At 42.3% G+C, this 18,753-nt stretch overlaps 3 protein-coding genes across 3 annotated transcripts; 2 read left to right on the forward strand and 1 right to left on the reverse strand.

The window, feature by feature from the left end:
• Positions 1–208: 208 nt before the first annotated feature.
• On the forward strand, positions 209–1,950 carry LOC310801754 (transmembrane protein 178B-like; the record flags this gene model as incomplete). Its single annotated transcript, XM_083665867.1, has 4 exons — positions 209–605; positions 1,045–1,158; positions 1,326–1,463; positions 1,700–1,950. 4 exons carry the CDS (start codon positions 209–211, stop codon positions 1,948–1,950), a joined length of 900 nt encoding a protein of 299 aa, XP_083521993.1.
• A 3,558-nt stretch (positions 1,951–5,508) lies between these two features.
• On the reverse strand, positions 5,509–6,174 carry LOC310801891 (fin bud initiation factor-like; the record flags this gene model as incomplete). Its single annotated transcript, XM_083666073.1, has 1 exon — positions 5,509–6,174. Exon 1 carries the CDS (start codon positions 6,127–6,129, stop codon positions 5,509–5,511), a length of 621 nt encoding a protein of 206 aa, XP_083522199.1. The 5' UTR covers positions 6,130–6,174.
• A 693-nt stretch (positions 6,175–6,867) lies between these two features.
• Positions 6,868–14,514, forward strand: slc5a12 (solute carrier family 5 member 12; the record flags this gene model as incomplete). Its single annotated transcript, XM_083665694.1, has 15 exons — positions 6,868–7,218; positions 7,946–8,011; positions 8,216–8,267; positions 8,395–8,462; positions 8,870–9,024; positions 9,174–9,314; positions 9,539–9,668; positions 9,985–10,073; positions 10,197–10,309; positions 10,747–10,814; positions 10,986–11,072; positions 11,253–11,446; positions 11,776–11,879; positions 12,362–12,486; positions 14,461–14,514. The coding sequence occupies 15 exons, from the start codon at positions 6,868–6,870 to the stop codon at positions 14,512–14,514; spliced, it is 1,797 nt and encodes a 598-aa protein (XP_083521820.1).
• Positions 14,515–18,753: the final 4,239 nt, after the last annotated feature.

Genomic DNA, 18,753 nt, shown 5'->3' on the forward strand with positions numbered 1-18,753 from the left:
TCAGACAGGAAATAAAGCGTTTGGTCCTATTCTGTGTGACCGTATGATGATATTCATTAGATATACATCGTATAGTCATTCAACATAGTGCTGCGGCAGGGAGCAACGAAATTCCGCACGAGCCAGTGGATGCTGTCCCGAGGAATTGTCAAAGCAGTCAGGCGAGAGATATCCCGCGCAAAACAGGATCTCCCAGCGCGCACGGAACATGGCTGCTATGAGGACGTTAACAGTCGCGGGTCTGTTTTTGGCTTTTGGTGCGTTAGGGCTGATAGCAATAGCCATTAGTACCAACAACTGGTATGAAACGGATGCTAGGAGGCACCGGGAACGTTGCAAGAATTATTCAAACAAAAGAAATGACCCTGGATACATCTACATTGCCAACAACAACCTGCCACTCCGTATGTTACCAAAGGAGAATAACGTGGAGAGAAAGGGGTCGAGTGGTGGAATCCTTCTGCGGGCTAAACGACACTTTTTGCCTCCTGCCCCGGCTATGGAGTCCCTTTGCAGTCGGCATTTTAACTCAACCATCTCCGGGCTGTGGAGAAAGTGTCATCGGGAGGGATTCAACCTGGAAACCGAGGATCTCATATTTAAAGGTTTCATTTAACACATCGTTACCCTGTGTCATGTCAACAGGGTGATGTCTTTCTTTGTCATCGGTTTACATTGTTGTCCATATGTACTGTAGCGATTAGGCTGGAGCTCGAGTTTTGCGTGCATGATGGAGAAAAAAAGATTATGCGCTATCCAAGGTGCTGATGTTGCGCGGTCGCCTTACCCTACGCAGCAACAACACGGCTTTACATTTGATGTGGCAATGTTAATGTTTGATTTATTTCTGCCAGCATAACGTTGTTTGTGTGTTTATGGTGACATATTAGTCCTAGACCTAGACTACTATTATGTTCTGGTGAGGCAGATTCCATGTCTGAGAATAGCTAAACTGATCTAAACAGATTTCGACCAGCACAAGACGTTTTTCAATTCAATGTGGCCTTCATGTGAAACTGATGTTTGTTTTCTTTTTATCTGCAGGGTTGGTTCCGCGCTGCACACCAATAAAGTACTACTACTCCTCTTCAGCTCTTCCTAAAAATCTGCCAATGAATCTTACTAAGACAATACGACAGGATGAATGGCATGCACTCCGTAAGTCAATCTCCCACAACCTCATTTCCAATCCTCATTTCCAATTGGTGCATTCGAATAGCCTTAATAACGATCTAGCCTTCAGCACCACATATTACAATTATTTTGCTGTTTGATATGTTTCAGTGTAATTTAGGCTTTAATGAACCGATTCTCTCTCTTCAAAGATCTGCAAAGAATGACGGCTAGCTTCATAGGCATGGCTGTCTCCATAATTCTGTTTGGCTGGATCATTGGAGTGCTGGGCTGCTGTAAGCAACATGATCTCATGCAGTATGTAGCCGGACTTCTTTTCCTCATGGGAGGTGAGAGCTGCTTTACATACAGAGCATTACTTCAAAGCACCATTGTGGGGTGCTAGAGAGTTTGTTATGTAGAGGGACCATTTAATAGGCATCCAAAAAATGTCAATACCTTCTCTTCTCTCTGCAAGAAATAGTCCATAAGAGGATGCAGGCATAAAGGAGGATGGCATGTGTGACGTTGCATGGAATTTGTTTTTTTTTCTTCATATGCGTTCCTCTCTTTCCCCCTCCCACAGGAACATGCTGTATCATCTCCCTGTGCACATGCGTGGCAGGTATCAATTTTGAACTGTCTCGTTATCCGCGCTACATGTATGGAATACCAGAGGATATCAGTCATGGATACGGTTGGTCCATGTTTTGTGCCTGGGGTGGGCTGGGCCTTACCTTGTTGGCTGGATTCCTGTGCACGTTGGCCCCCTCCCTGTATCCCCCCCAGCCCCACACAGTGGTGCATAAGCCCAGACAGGAGAACGGCTGTGTGTGACAAGCTGCCAAAACCACCCAGAGACAGGAGCCTCATCCCTCCTGAAACAGCAGCGTTGAGCAATGTTCCAAGGACATTACCCAGGGTCTTAGAACTGAGAGCCCTCACACAGCACAGCAATGCACAAAAGAAAGCAAGACGTTCGCTCTCACTCACGTGGGTTTGTTAGGGACTGTGGCATTTTACTGAAGTGGATTTCAGTTCTTCTGGTGCTTTTTTTTGTTGTTCTGTCCCTCCTAACCCAGAACATCAACAGAATGATATTTTCGTCCAATAAACTGTTCGGTGTCATTGCTTGCTATACAAGGGTTGAACAATTATCATCAACAAAAAAAAAATATATATATCCTGTAAAAACGAATTAAAAAATTAACACAGGAAACCAATAGCACAAACTTTGAGAATTTAAGTTGGAAATTAAATTATGGATGTGGAATCAAAACTTTCAGAGGGCAGGTGTGGTAGTATTATGTACTCAATACTAAATGTAAATGTAATTTTTTTAACTGTATGTATGCATTTGTGTTTGTTCAAGGAAAATATGAGTATTAGGATCAATACTGTATTTGATGGGAGATGTTTTGATGCACTTGAGGTTTAATCATATGATGGCCGCTCAATTGAAATATTTTTGAAGAATAAAATCGTCGAACAAACCCTTGCTTTTGTAGTTGTATATCCATACAAGAAAAGACATTTGGTCATGCCAGTAATCAAACTGGTATGTGTGTTATTGCTGGAGAGATCATAGTTACAATAGAAGTTACTCTGTCAAGGCCAATGATGTGCATTATAAAATGTACACCTCATTTGGAAAATCCTGTGCAAATGATACACGTAAATATATACATATTACTGCCTCCTACCTCAGAATGAAGTGAAGTGAAGTGAATACACAGACACAAACACATTGGCTGAGGAGGAAAAAGCTTACAGAACCATTTTGTTGTTAACCAAGTGTTTACAACAGCAGTTGTTGGCACTGTGGTTGACAATGCTGCTGGTTGGTCTCTAGCATTTTATGTAGCCACTTCTGCAGTCTGCCAGTGCAGTTGAAAACCAAGAAGGTTGCAACACACAGTTACTCTGGTGTATGGCCCATGTCAAATATGCATAGTTTTGTTATCTGATTATTTTACAGAAAACTAATAAATATAATTAAGTATAAGTACAATATATTCATGATTTTATTTCATTTTTTTATTTTTATTTAGAGATCATAAAATTAAAGTTTTTACAGAGGAAAACTTCTTAATAATGAGAATGACATTTCTGGAGGGTAAAGAGAAGAAACATGTAAAAAATGTTAATGTTAAAAAGAAGCTATAATTGCTTTCTCATAAAACTCCCTTTTAAATCTTTTTGACATCTACCCCAAACACAGCTGTTTCTCTCATTTCATTCTGCTTCTGCTAACTGCCTTTGCTAACCCTCAAACCTTTTTCAAATTATTGTTAGCCTATTCATACATTTATTGCAAAATGACTAGACTCTATGCCAGAAAGAATAACATGCCATTCAAAACAGATTAGGAACTGTATCAAAGATAAACAAACACACGAACATTGCTTGTTCTTTGCCTGTTTTTCAGGAAATCCTTCTTCATCATTCCCATTGAAAAATTGATAATACATACAGCATGCAGATCTTCATACAGAAACAAATATCAATATGGTTTCATTAAATGAAAACCTGAATAACATTAATGATTAAAAACAAAAAATTAGTTATATGTTACTTTTCATCTCTCCCTGTGCTTGGAATCCACTGGGGTGGTTTCTAAGGAGCATTAGCTGCGGAGCTCCAGTTATTTGGCAGGGCTGGTCAGAGCTGCTGCGGTTGCAGGGAGAGCTCTGTTATGAGAAGGGGTCCCTGAGGGGTAGCTGGGCCATGAGGAAAGCCAGACAGAGGAAATCACACCCAGTTGCACCCATCACAGCCCATCTGGCTTGCTGACATCCACTGGGCCATTATCTTTGTAAAAAAAAAAAAAATGGTCACGCTTAGCAGTTACTTTGTGGTTGTTCCAGTGGTTGGAAGGAATGAGAGCAAATACAGTAGACCTTTTCCATTTTAACCAATTCTATGCTGCATAGACGTGAAGCCTGGATTATTATTAGCATACAATCTTTCTGTGCAGGAATAACACACAACAGTTTGAACCAGATCTGTTTATGCCCATCTGTCCGCTGTCTCATACACTCTATAAAAAGGGCTTTGAATTATGTTAATATTCAACACCACAATGATGCTATACAGTACACATGTACTTATAGGGAAGGAAACCCACAGATAATATGCATAAAAATACACCACAACCACTGGCAAAATGCCAAGAGAAACTCACAAGAAAGAAAGAAACTAAGAAAGAAATGAAAGAAACGCTTTCTCTGACAACAGAACAAACACAGACTTTGATAGGGAGTGAAATTAGACAAACATGACTTCTGACTCAAACAGAAACCACTTCCAGATGGATGTGGGAGACAGTGGCAGACTTCAGACGCCATTGAATGGAGGCCAGATCAGAAAACGTTAAGTTGTCATGAAGCACTTCAGTCTCTTTCGGTCCCCCAGGTTTAATGTCAACAACAAACGCGTCTTAACAGGCAAAAAAAAACAGGAAAAGACACGGTCATTTCCCTTTTGGCAGAGATGGGATTATAAGAGTTGAAAGTTCAAGGTTACAAAGGCTTCACTGTCCATTTAGGCTGTAATGTTCATTTCTCTCTGGCTTCATTCAGAAGGCGTCAATGAACACAATATTCCCAAAGAGCACAGCTTTGGACTGAACGATAGATCACGCTTGAAATGCTGACTCTTCCCTATCTCTGATAAGAGGCAGGAGGACATTACTAATACTCTGGAGAGAAATGCAATTAGCATTGTACTGACCCTCGTAACAATACTGAAAGCATCACAATGAGCCTACACTACAGACCAAAACAGGTAATACAAGTGTAAAAATGGCTTTGACTGCAAAGGCAGACAAAGACTCACAAATAAAAAGAGTTTTAGGTATCAGTGACTCATTACACACTGCTTATGGTATAACACACATTTTCACACAAGCCTCTTGACAGAGATACGATTAAAGACTTGTAATTCTGTCAATAAATACGTACCACAGTTTAAGGGGTTTAAGGGTTTCAGGGTATGACATAGCCTGCTAAAGTATGCCGAAAAGCTGGATTGGGTAACTTAAAAACACTCCTCCTTCAAAGGTGGGACAAAGGGGCACAGGCATAACTTTGGATCAGTTTTCATCTCTCCCCTGTGCTTTGGTCTGTGGAATGTGTTGATGTTTGCATTCGGGGCCCTTCCAAATTATACATTGACAAGGCACTGAGGACAAGGGTCAGGGACACGTACAAAATATAAACACACAATGAGAGTGACTCCTCCACACTGTCTTCTCAGCCACAATGAACTATTCAGCTGTTTTTTGGGGCTGAAGGGTCGCAAGGCGCACGCGCGCGCGCACACACACACACACACACACACACACACACACACACACACACACACACACACACACACACACACACACACACACCACTACACATTGAGATACTCTGTTTTGAGACGACTTAATCGTGTGCCATGACTACGAGTAATGAGAGAGAGAAGCTCATGTTTATCTTTCAGTCCCAACGAAACGTCCATAGTCTCCCTTAGTGTGTCTCCAGCATCATGGATAGGCTTCAGCACATTGTCATTGAGTTGATGTTCTTCTCTATGGTCGTTGTCTTGACTTTGTTTCAACTTCACCTCCAATTCCTGGAGAGATTTCTCCACGCTTGTAAAAGCCTCACTGATCTGGGATATCTCCCCTCTGAGAAATTTCCCATAGCTTTCCTCTCCGTCCAGATCGTGAGAGATACTTCTGCCGATGCCTTCCAGCAACCTTGTAGTGTCTTCAATCTGATGCTTCATGATTATAAAATCGTCACGTACGACGGAATCACTGTTTTCATCCGCTATGCATGCGCGCGCGTCGGCAAATCTAAAAAGCATTTGACATGTCTCAGGGTCCTCGTTCTCCTCATATTCACCATCTGGAACAAAAAAGTGATGAAAAGTGCCATTGGATATTTCGGGTTGCAATGGTCCTGTATAAACCGCTCTATAAAGTGGCAAATATATTAAAATGATCATTACTAGCGGAACAGAAGCCATTGTGTCCACTTTACAATTTGCCTCACTGCGATACGGACTGTCACTGTCCTCTGGCACCGAACATCTGGATAGGCAGTGCACCGCACAGCTTTTATTCCGACTCAAGTTACAGTTCTCCGTCACCTAAAAGGCACAGACGGCCTTATATGCCAAAAGAAAAGAAAAAAACGAACTGAAATTGATTCAGGACAAATTATTAGGCGGAAATGTATGGGTATATGAATGTATGAATATATCATTAGCCCTAAATACAATGCCAAGTGATTATTTACGTGATTTAGGGGCACAGGGACTAACACACACCATGTGCAGACTTGATATTTGATTCATAATAGGGAAATCATAAAATAAAAAAAATAAAAAAATGTTTAAACAGAGGGCCTACTCTCAGAGATGGTTTTATGCTTCTCAGCAGTTTCTCAACCAAGGTGCTTAATATTTTATAGGGTAGTCAGTCAGATATTTGTTGACAAAGAGTATTTGAGAAACATTAATAATTAATTGAATGCAACAAAGACGTTTCAGTAACTTCAGTTAATGGTTGATGTAATTTAGTGATCTTGTAGTGACAATTTTCATCAGAAAATCTTGCCACTATCAATACAACATGCAACTCCTGGGAAGCGCTTAGGGTTATTCAGTTAAGAAACTGCATCCTTGAAGAGGTCAGAGAGAGAGAGAGAGAGAGAGAGAGAGAGAGAGAGAGAGAGGCTGTCCTGACAGAATCATCCATCCACTATGACATTCACAGCTCCTAGTGTGGGCAACTTCCAGACATGGGACTATATGGTGTTTGCCTCCCTGTTTGTGGTCTCCTCTGGAATAGGCGTCTTCTTTGCAGTGAAGGAGAGGAAGAAAGCATCCTCAGAGTTCTTGGTTGGGGGCAGAGAAATGACCTGTGGCCCAGTGGCCCTGTCCCTCACTGCCAGCTTCATGTCTGCTGTCACCGTCCTGGGGGCACCGTCTGATGTTTACCGCTTTGGAGCGTCCTTCATCCTCTTCGGCCTGGCTTACACCTTTATGGTGCTGGCAACAGCTGAAATCTTTGTGCCTGTTTTTTACAGATCAGGGATCACAAGTACATACGGGGTAACATTGTGCTCCAGGCCTTTTCATGCATTATGTCATTCGCTCTGAATAATGTCTATGACTGCTTGCCAAAATGAGATTAGAGGATTTTCAAACGCTGTTCCAACGTTTGATGTCAGCTTCTTTAAATCACCCTCTGGCTTTGATCGAGCTGACATCAACCACCACTTTGTGTTGGCTACCTTTTATTGCTTGGCTCAGATGTAATTGTTGTAATCAGAATCGATTAATTTCTCAAAAAGCGGGTAATAACTGCACAAGTATTCAACAAGAACACAAAGTGTGCCTCTATAAATCTGATATGAGACTGTGCCAATTGAAGTCGGGGGTCCAATTGGATGTGTTAATGTGTTACGTCCGTGAAATATGTGTAAAATATCTGGATAAAGTGCATATTTAACTTTAATGACTTGGCCATGACTTGACTCACCATCTCCCCGAGCTACTCTGCTCTGGTTCTCACTCTAAAAGGGAACAGTTACTGTATATGGTCTGGTGATTACATTTCTGTGAGAGGAATGTCTCCTGGGTTGTGGCCCTCAAAATTGCACATCCTGCTTCAGGTAATTACATCATCACCGGGTGGTCTGACACAGTTCAACCTGTCGGTGATACTGTTGCCTTAGAGGCTTAGAAATTGGAAACATATGTTCTGTGGAGGAATGTTTATGCTGTAGGAACTGTCATATTTTATTCAGATTTTAATCTAACAATGTATGTTTCCTAGTATTTAGAGATGCGGTTCTGCAAAGGGGTTCGCATGGCTGCTACTCTTATTTACATTGTACAGACGGTAAGTTTGCACATATTAGGTTGCCTGTCGCTCATCCATTTACGTTCCCTCATTAAAAATGTAAGCATTGTAGTCAACGCAAACAACCGTTCAGGAGATTTTCAGCAGATGGAAACAGAGAACCCATTTTTGCGGGTTTTTGTTCTGAAAGCTTGTGAGGGGGTTTCATCAGTTAAACCTGGTTCTGTGTTCCCAATATTTCAGATCTTATACACCGGAGTAGTGGTGTATGCTCCTGCCCTGGCCCTAAATCAAGGTCAGTGACTTCATTCAGTAGAGCCGTCCTAATCAGTTGGTAGATAAAGTGATATGGAGCCATATTTCTACATTTGGCCTCAAAGAAAGCATATGAATTGTACTGAAACTCACAATTATTTTTGCAGTGACTGGCTTCAGCCTCTGGGGCTCTATATTTGCCACGGGCACTGTGTGTACCTTCTACTGCACACTGGTGAGTTGAGATCCTCAGACTATCCTACGAGAGAAAGTTAATTCTTACCGACATGCAGTCTTTTCTCTGTTCCTTCTCAAAACACACCAGAATAAATAGTCTCTGTGGTAACGTAAACAGTGATGATGTCGAAGTGTAAACTGACTAGCTCACAAAACTACAGAGCTGTTACAATGGAGGTTAGAAATATGATGAGCCTGTCCACGATGTGGGAGACGATGGATGTTTCGTTGGGACTGGAAGATAAACATGAGCTTCTCTCTCTCATTACTCGTAGTCATGGCACACGAATAAGTTGTCTCAAAACATGTGTGTGTGTGTGTGTGTGTCTGTGTGTGTGTGTGTGTGTGTGTGTGTGTGTGTGTGTGTGTGTGTGTGTGTGTGTGTGTGTGTGTGTGTGTGTGTAGGGAGGCCTGAAGGCAGTAGTGTGGACAGATGCCTTTCAGATGGTGGTGATGCTGGTGGGATTTCTGACTGTGCTGATCCAAGGGGCCAGGAGGGCTGGGGGGATGGAGGCTGTGTGGGAGGCTGCGCAGACAGGCAGCAGGCTTACAGTCTTTGAGTAAGTTCAGCCTGAAGACATCATAATCAGGATATGTTTACCATCTCAATAGGGTTCACTTTGACACTGTTTATTGCCGTTGAAGTGGGCTGAGTGGTCATGGGTGTTGTACTGAGGTTGTGAAAGAGGATCGTTTTCTGTGTCCTCAGCTTTGACCCTGACCCCCTAAGACGCCACACGTTTTGGACCATCACCATCGGGGGCACATTCACCTGGCTGGGGATCTACGGGGTTAATCAGTCCACTATTCAGAGATGCATATCCTGCAAGACTGAGACCCATGCCCGGCTGTAAGCACTTCCCCTTGTTATAAGACAATGAGAGAATGTCGCATACCGAAGGTTCAGTCCTGCTGTATAGCCTTTTATCGAATCCACCTCCATTCCTCATTGACTTTGGTGTGTCAGAGTCTTTTTTTCAAAAGATAAACACAAGGATTCACATATTTGCTCAAGGTTGCAGACGAGGTAAAAAGCCACACCACAGCATACTTTGTCTGTCCTCCCCTCTTCAGAGCTTTATACTTCAACCTCCTGGGTCTGCTGATCATCCTAGCATGTGTTGTATGTTCTGGTCTCATCATGTATGCTTTCTACGCTGACTGTGATCCATGGACAGCCCAGTTTGTAAAAGCCCCAGATCAGGTTAGTCACTGTTCTCCGTACCGCTAAGTTTCTCTGTTTTCAATAACATGTCCTTTAAAAAAAACCTACAGTATATGCTATATATTTTTTGGTTTATTTACTTTATTTATACCTTCAGGGTTAGGGTTAGGATTTTTCTCTCTCTTTTTTTTTTTCTTCTTGTTTTCAAGAGAGACCTGTCCTAATGACATCATATCAGTTATGGGGCTCCAGGTAATTCATGCACTCTCCAGTGTTTGTGAATCTCCAGTTCTCAGTTCTGCTGAACAACCAGTTCTCATAAACCCCCTGTTCCTCACGTCCTACTTCTCCACAGCTCATACCCTATTTTGTCATGGAGGTTCTTGGAGAATTCCCTGGCCTGCCAGGGGTGTTTGTCGCCTGTGCCTTCAGTGGAACTCTGAGGTGGGACAAACCGCTTACAGTACAGTAGGATGATTTAAGTCCATTCAGAGAGCATTTTTACATTTTTGCCTTTGCGCTTATTCAAAAATATCACAATATCACCATTTCTCCCCCCCCCCTCAGTACTGTCGCTGCCGGCATCAACGCCCTCGCGACAGTGACCTACGAGGACTTTGTGAAGCAGTGCTGCGTGAACCCCTCCAACACAGCCACCGCCTGGATCAGCAAAGGACTGTGTTAGTCTGCCTCCCTCTCATGTGCTGGAGGCTGATGTAATCTTCACTGTGTAGCTCCATCTTGGCTCAGAGGACAAGAGAATAGAATAGTAGACATTCTGCAAATGTGAGGACTAGTGGCGGCTCCCAGGCAAGGGAGTAGGGGCATTAGTGGGGCGGCGGTGGGGGGGTTAGGGTTAGAGGGGGGGGGGGGGGGGGGGCATTAGTGGGGCGGCGGTGGGGGGCTTAGGGTTGGGGGGGGGGGGGGGCGTTAGTGGGGCGGCGGTGGGGGGGTTAGGGTTAGGGGGGGGGGGGGGGGGCATTAGTGGTGGGTAAAACGAAACATTTACAGACAGACCAGAGCTGCTCTAGGCTGTATGCCTGTCTTTTGAGTCCCAAAAAAGGAATTTCTTAGCTAATGCCAAAGTACACAACTCTGATCCCCTACATTCCTGCAGGTATTGTGTTTGGTATAACCTGCACCTCCATGGCTGTCGCTGCATCCTACATGGGAGGGATTGTACAGGTAAATGCCTAGAAGTGTGTGAATGACCAGTACATGCATGGTAAATGCTTGCTCGAATAATCCATCTTTATTTGTGTTGTGTGTGTGTGTGTGTGTGTGTGTGTGTGTGTGTGTGTGTGTGTGTGTGTGTGTGTGTGTGTGTGTGTGTGTGTGTGTGTGTGTGTTGACCAGGCTGCTCTGAGTATTCATGGGATGTGTGGTGGTCCCATGCTGGGTCTTTTCACTCTGGGGATAATCTTTCCCTGGACCAATTCAAAGGTCAGTAACCTCCATGTTGATAATATTGCCTCTAATAGTAAACTTTAGATTTGAACATTGGATGTTCACCGATACTTACCAACACATGAAAAATCATGACTTAGATGTCATTCTTTCTTCAATCCTTGTTGAGTTTAGGTGTGAAATGGACTCCCCTAACCCTGTGGTGTATGTCTCTAGGGAGCTGCAGGGGGTCTGATAGTGGGCATTGCTCTGTCGTTCTGGGTTGGCATTGGGGCCTTCCTTTACCCAGCTCAGGACCACAACACCCGACCCCTGCCATTCAGCACAGAGGGATGTAACCAGACCTACTCATTTGTCAATGCTGTCACTGATGCCCCGTTCTACGTGGACCCCACCTCTCTCCCACCCAGGTAGAGCGAACAACCAGGTTGAACTCTGCCCACTCTACTACACTTTTACCCCAAAATACATGTATTTGACTCAAACATTGTCTTGATATCCTAAATGTATTGTGACTGCGGGCAAAGTTAGCCATCAGACAACACAAACCACCTCACTTGAAACATTGATTTTATCTCAAGGAGACTAACCTGGATGAATGAAGGTTGAATAAAAAACAAACTGCCGTCTCCCTCAATACGTTTTCTATAAATATTCTGGAAATAGTTTCATTTTATTGTATTGCCAGGTGATTGGTATCTTGTGGATGTCAGGGTTGTGACTCCTTTGTCCTCTGCAGGTCATCCCTGGCTGATTCCTGGTACTCAATGTCCTATTTATACTACAGTGCTGTTGGATTTATGGCCACTATTATTACAGGCCTGGCGATTACCTTCCTGACAGGTATTGTATGTCTGGACCTTGGGTACGACATTACTCAATTGGACATGGCCATAGGGCTCAGGAATCAATGCTTGGTGTCTGTATAGCAGGGAAAGTGGGCTAGGGCCCTGATTTATGGGTTCTGTGGTTTAAACACAGTCTGTGTCATCATATAATATGCCTGTAAATGGTTGATGGATATGAATTCAACCGCCACTGTTTCGTAAATGGCACAAACCACTTATTGAAGCAAGCTGCTTTATAGAGCTGCATAAAATGCCTGCCAATCATTGATTTTATGTAGAGCTGAGTGAGAAAAAACAACAAAAACAACTAGTTTTAATTAATAAAAAATAAAAAATAAAAGAAAGTCTGGCATCTTAAATGATTTGTCGTAAAATGAATTTACAATGCCTAAAGTGTATAATCAGCACCCTCTTACTGTGCTACCCAAATGTATCCACAACATTCTCAGAGCCTAAAGTGCTACCTCTCTTCAATAGGTCCCACCAGGAGTAAGGACGTGAAACCGTTGCTTATACGTCCTGTGTGTAACCTTTGCTGCTTCTGGTCAGAGACGTACAAGAGAATGTGCTGGTGTGGTGTCAGTCAAGAGGAAGAAAATCAGGTGAGAGGCATATACACAAACTGACATGTAGACTTCTGTTATCGGAATACAATACAAACAGCACATCTCTTTTGTCTTTCAGGATTTAGAGAGCCCAGATTTTGATGTAAAACAGAAGGAACCTGGTCACTATGAGGATTACAGCAGAAAAGGGATTCGAAGAATAGGACCACGTACAAGAAACAGTTATGACCTGCAAGAAAAATCCAAAACCAATGCTGGATTTAGTGTATATTCACATAAGTTTTAATAACATTGCAATACTATATGTAGAATTGTATATTTCCCTGAAAGGCAATTAGATTTGTAATTCGATACTTGGTCACTAAATAATTTAAAAAGGAAACTCACACTGGCCCTTGTTTCCACCACAAAATAAATAAAAACATTGACGAAAACATTCTGGTAGTAATCAAGAGACTTCGGTGTGCCGGAGTCTCATCTTTCATTTACTGTGTTACTTACTTTGCATCTTGTGCAATACGAGGAGTGTGAACATGAATTATGTCCATTATGAATTATTAATTATATGCTGGTAACTGAAATAAAAAGAACACTCCCAAAATGTGATTTAAAAGATACACAAGATCCATGAGATCCATGAGATCCATGAGATCCATGAGATCCAAAAGATCCATAATTTAATGCAGAAAAGAGTGATATTCAAATTTGTTTATGTCACATCCTTTCTTTTTAGTACATTTCTGAATTTTTACATTTAAACAATGTTCACTGATACTGATATCTCACGTCACAACTGATGACATCCTATAGTAAAATCTATTTATTATTATTATTATTATTATTATTATTATTATTATTATTATTATTATTATTATTATTATATTGTTTTATTATATATTATTATTATATTTTTTACTATTATATTATATTAAATCTATGGTCTGCTGTGCCTCCTCCTCAAATACCCCTGCAGTTAATCAAACACAACTCCACCATGGAATCTACCAGAGGAATAGGACTAACTGGCTTCTTCTATCTCCTATGCTGTCCAACTATATTCTCATGAATGCACAAGGTCATTTGATTATTACCGTACAGTGAAAAGAATTGGAGAATCTTATTAGTTTCATTAAAGGAGCAGGGCATAAGTCTGTTGGAAATCTGCCACCTCTCCCAACAACATCCTGCCAATTAATAATATAACCCCCGAAATGGACATGCGGTGTCGGACATTAGCTGTTGTGTTTCTGCATGCGTGCATGATTCAAAGAGGCCAGAGACAGGAAGGTGAAAATCGGTAAGTCCACTCCCCACGTAAAGTCAGGCCAATTGTATACAAACTGAGTGTCACACCCAACACTCCATTTTAGAAAGAGCTTTCCCGGGACCAAAACAGTGAAATAAATGAAATATTTATTTCAAGTGATTTAATTCCCTGATCGCCACTGATTAATCATAGTCATTACAGATACAACCAGTAGAAAATGTTTCGAAAGCTTCAATGTTATATATTGCACCTTATAATCACTGATCAATTAATAAATAATCAAGGTTAAGCTTCTATCACTGCAAACAATATTACAGATCCCTGTTGAACAGAAATCTACATTGCTACTCTGTGTGATTTTTCCAGGACATATCAAGCCGGAGCTTCCAAAGTTAAAGAATACATTATTTCTTGCCAGATTCAGATTCTAACCCAAGAGGATTTCCGACCCACTATTTGGGAAACGGCACATTAAGCAATGACATATAAAACACCATGAAACAAAATGCTCTCCACAAGTGTCTTCAGAAATTTCAACCTGGTACATAACATTTATCAACAATCCATCTGCCTAACTCACAAACATCCTGTATTATCAAACTGCTAAAGACACTATCATTGACTTTATACCTGCTTAAAACAGAGCTTACCTGTGTAAAGGTAAAGCTTACCTGTGCTTACCTGGTGCATATGCAAGAATAAAAGTGGACAAATAAGTTGATCTGCTTCTGACACTGTTCCAGATGAACACTGTGGTCATCGGTTGCAGCATGCATAGATTCCCAGCGGTCACATGACAGGGAAGATGTTTTCTGGGCTTGAGCATTCCGTAAAGAACCTCAGACCATAAGTATTTAAAAGTCTATCTTTACATAGATAGTCTTGTGTTTGCCTGAGAAAACTACGAAGAAATATTGAGCAAAGAATGGTTTTAACTGAATCCAAGTGTTTGATGAATTGATTCTGAAAACAGTAACACAATGACAAAATAAAAATAAAATATTATACACATGGACCTACTATGTACAGTATCAGTCAAAGGTTTGGACACAAACTTGCCAAGAGTGTGCAAAGCTGTCATGAAAGCAAAAGGTGGCTACTTTGAAGAATCTAAAATATAAAACATATTCTGGTTTGTTTAACACTTTTTTGTTTACTACATAATTCCATATGTGTTCCTTCATAGTTTTGATGTCTTCAATATTAATCTACAATGTAGAAAATAATAAAAAAAATAAAGAAAAACCATTGAATGAGAAGGTGTGTCCAAACCTTTGACTGGTACTGAATGTCTTCATCTCTTATATGAGGTTTGTAAAGTCTGATACAGTCTGGTTCTCTTTATGTGCATTTGATGCCAGAAAACAAACAATGCTTTTAAAGGTGCTGAATCATCTTGTGACCTTTGGGTGCTGATGCATCATCGTCAGAGTACAGGGTACATCTCTAGTGGTAATAGAACACTGGTCTACCAAACCAAATGAGAGTGCACTAACCACAGTGCTAACAGAGTCGACTTGCTAATCAGTGCTTATGACCCCAGAGCTTGGGTCATTACACTACATCCTCCCCGTTTGGGAGAGCATATCCCAATCAGTGGAGGCTGGTGGAGGTAGAAATCTGAGGGCCGGCTCATTGTAATGCACGACATACTAGCGGATTTGAAAACTAAAAAGGTTTTGAGTGTTATTAACTTTGTTGTGAGTATGAAATATAGGCCTCGGATGTTCTCTGACAGGACATCCAAGCCACAGGTATGCCTAATCAAACCCAGTTTCACCCACATTCTGTCCTTCCAGAAGCCAATGAGAAACAGATCCTGGGCATGGAAGAACAAATTTGCCATCGCATTTGAGTGCACACATTTTTCATTACAGGACTCATGTTGCCAGAGCTTTCAACAGTGGTAAAGGCCAGAGGTTGACAGTGGCATTGTTCACATTTCAACGTCCGTGTGGGACAGCTTAGAGTTTGCTGTAGATCTCATTTGAGAAATTAGGAGATTAGGAGCTTTTCTTGAACTTACGAAACAGGCACACGTGATGTTGGTGACGCATTTGTGGTTTGCAAAACTGTAGGTACTTTCAAATCGCATAAAATTCACAATTTACCCAACTAACTACCCAAAAACTCTGGACACAATCAAGCTCAGCAGTAGCAGTAATTATGAAGTCCAACATACAGCCCACACTGAATAAAAACAGTAACACATACGTACCAGGCATCGAGACAGGGGCTTTGTCTATAAAAAAATATGCAAAATAAAACTTCCATGCATTTCACATGGTTTTGTAATGAAACCTCTTTCAGAGATATGAATGCTAACATCTTCCCAGATACAAATGAACCAATGCAAATGCAAATCAGCATGCTTTCAGGGCAATATACAGTCAGTTAAACATTGTCCACTATTTTTGGAGCCACGTCACCAGAATCATTCTTGAAACAAGAATCCACACTCCGTCACCCAGGCCAGTGGCTATGCTGATGTCCATGGGAGACCAACACAGCCATAGCAGGCTGCTAGCTACCACATGGAGAGAGAGAGAGAGAGAGAGAGAGAGAGAGAGAGAGAGAGAGAGAGAGAGAGAGACAAAGAGAGAAAGAGAGAGACAGAGAGAGAGAGAGAGAGAGAGAGAGAGAGAGACAGAGAGAGAAGAGAGAGAGAGAGAGAGAGAGAGAGAGAGAGAGACAAAGAGAGAAAGAGAGAGACAGAGAGAGAGAGAGAGAGAGAGAGAGAGAGGAGAGAGACAGAGAGAGAGAGAGAGAGAGAGAGAGAGAGAGAGACAGAGAGAGAGAGAGACAGACAGACAGACAGAGAGAGAGAGAGAGAAAGAGAAAGAGAGAAAGAGAGACAGAGAGAGAGAGAGAGAGAGAGAGAGAGAGACAGCGAGCGCATAATAATAATAATAATAATAATAATAATAATAATAATAATAATGCATTCATTTTGTATGCCACTCTTCTCAGTACTCAAAGACACAACATCCCATGAATATGAGAAGCGGGATGAGAGCAGTGGTGATCTGCAGCCCTTGATCTGCACAGTAAACACTACAATTGCACAGGTCTCCCCTTCAAAGCCATGACAACTCACAGGGCCAAGGGCATCCTGCTGGATGAAGCTGACTCACAGTAGACACAGTGCAATGAAATGCTCAGGGCAAGCTACAGTGCAACGATAATGTAAAAAATATATAATGCATAATAATGCTACAGTGCAACGGAGTAATGATAATAATAAAAACAATGGCATAAAAGGTAGCACAAGTATTTAGCAGCAGAAACACAACAACAACAACAACAACAACAGTGGGGTGAGTAGTAGCAGTAGTAGTAGTATGTAAAAGTATGCATGTATGTGTGTGAGTGCATGTATGTGTGTGAGTGCATGTATGTGTGTGAGTGCATGTATGTGTGTGAGTGCATGTACGTGTATGGAGTGTGTGTGTGAGAGAGTGCAAATGTGCAATGTGCAATGTCATTGGAGAATGTCACTGGTGCAGAAGGGGACGGGGAGGGGGTAGAGGCTTGAGCAAAGACCATAACTAAGCACCGACACTCTGGACATGGAACAGGAGTGATGCCAAACACCAGGCAAACACCAGGTGCCATGGGGGCAATGAAACGTCACATAAGTACGCCAGTACTGTATTTCATAAGGTTCCCCTATCCTTACATTTCACTGTTTGGTTGTGCATTTGTGTACATAATTGTTACAGAAATGTAAAAACTCTATAAATGTAATCTGAGTGTGTTTCCAAATTCTTGCAGAACCGCTTTGAAGCTGCTTCATCTCAGAGCGTGTGCCGAACATCGCATCACACCTCCTAAGCTCACTGAAAAGTTCAGAGCTCCAAAGACAGAGAGAGAATACTGAGTGTGACTGACCTCAAAGACAATGACGAAGACGAGTCTGGCAGCCGGGACGTGCCAGAACTGCAGGGGGAAGTCATGGGGCACTGTGCTCCAGAGTGGCGATCTGTAACCTCTGTACCTACAGTATCTGGCCTGGGAGTCATCACTGTCGTTCCTGACCTCCCCCATGTCGAACCAAGACAGGCTGCTGTTCATGTACTGCAGCCTCGCAAACACTGGAGGGGGGGGGGGGGGGGGGGGGGAGGGCATAGGCCTCAAAACCAGGCAATAACTCAAGCCACACATGAAAATGCTCATGCTGTTTTAGGGCATAGGGGGGGACGTGGTCTAAAAAAGAGAAAGGAGGAGGGATTCACAGTCTGTACTTTTCACGGCGGTAGCCCTTGTCCACGCAGGGGCCATATTTGAACACGAAAACAAAGCTGGGGATGTGGTCCGAGGTGATGGAAATGAGGGAAGGCGTTGGTGATGACAGCCAGGTCTCCAATACCCTCCAGTATTCCGTGCCAGATGCTCGTCAGTGAAGTCAGAGAGAGGCCGGTCAGCACATTGCTGTCATGCTTTACAACATTTGCACACTTGTGGTGCTGTAAGATCTGACTGATGTCGGTGGGTCTCCTCCACTGAGTGAGAAACTTGTACACATCCAGATGGATCTCTGTGATGTCGTTGAGCAGAGCCAGGAGAGGAGCCAGGGGGAACACAGCCACAGAGATGGTGGTAAAGAACTGAGAGAAGAGGGGAAGGCTTATGGTTTTGAACAGACTGTGGTTGGCCTCAGAAGAGAACTGAACCCGGGACACAAACCACTGTTTTTGGGGAACCAAGTTCTTCTTTGATTCAATATAAAAATGTAGCACTGTTAAATGTATCATTTGTCTTACCGATGTCTAGGTACTCATGCACTAAAACATGGGTATTCATAGGTTGAAGATTCCAGTCTTTGTCCCACTGCGGAAGCTGTATTTTATTCTCTTCATTCGGTCCTCCTCCTTTCTTCATCTTCCTACGAGGCCACCAGTTCTGCAGCAGACTGAAAATGCAGCAGAATGTGAAACTGTCAACTCAAACCAATTATTTCTGACAAATTGTTTCTGCAGGAGCACTAAACTGAGCAAACTAAAGAGGATGTGATGTGTTTCTGCATTTACAGCAGC

This window comes from Argentina silus (assembly GCF_951799395.1).
Source record: "Argentina silus genome assembly, chromosome: 3".
NCBI classification, from domain to species: Eukaryota; Metazoa; Chordata; class Actinopteri; order Argentiniformes; family Argentinidae; genus Argentina; species Argentina silus.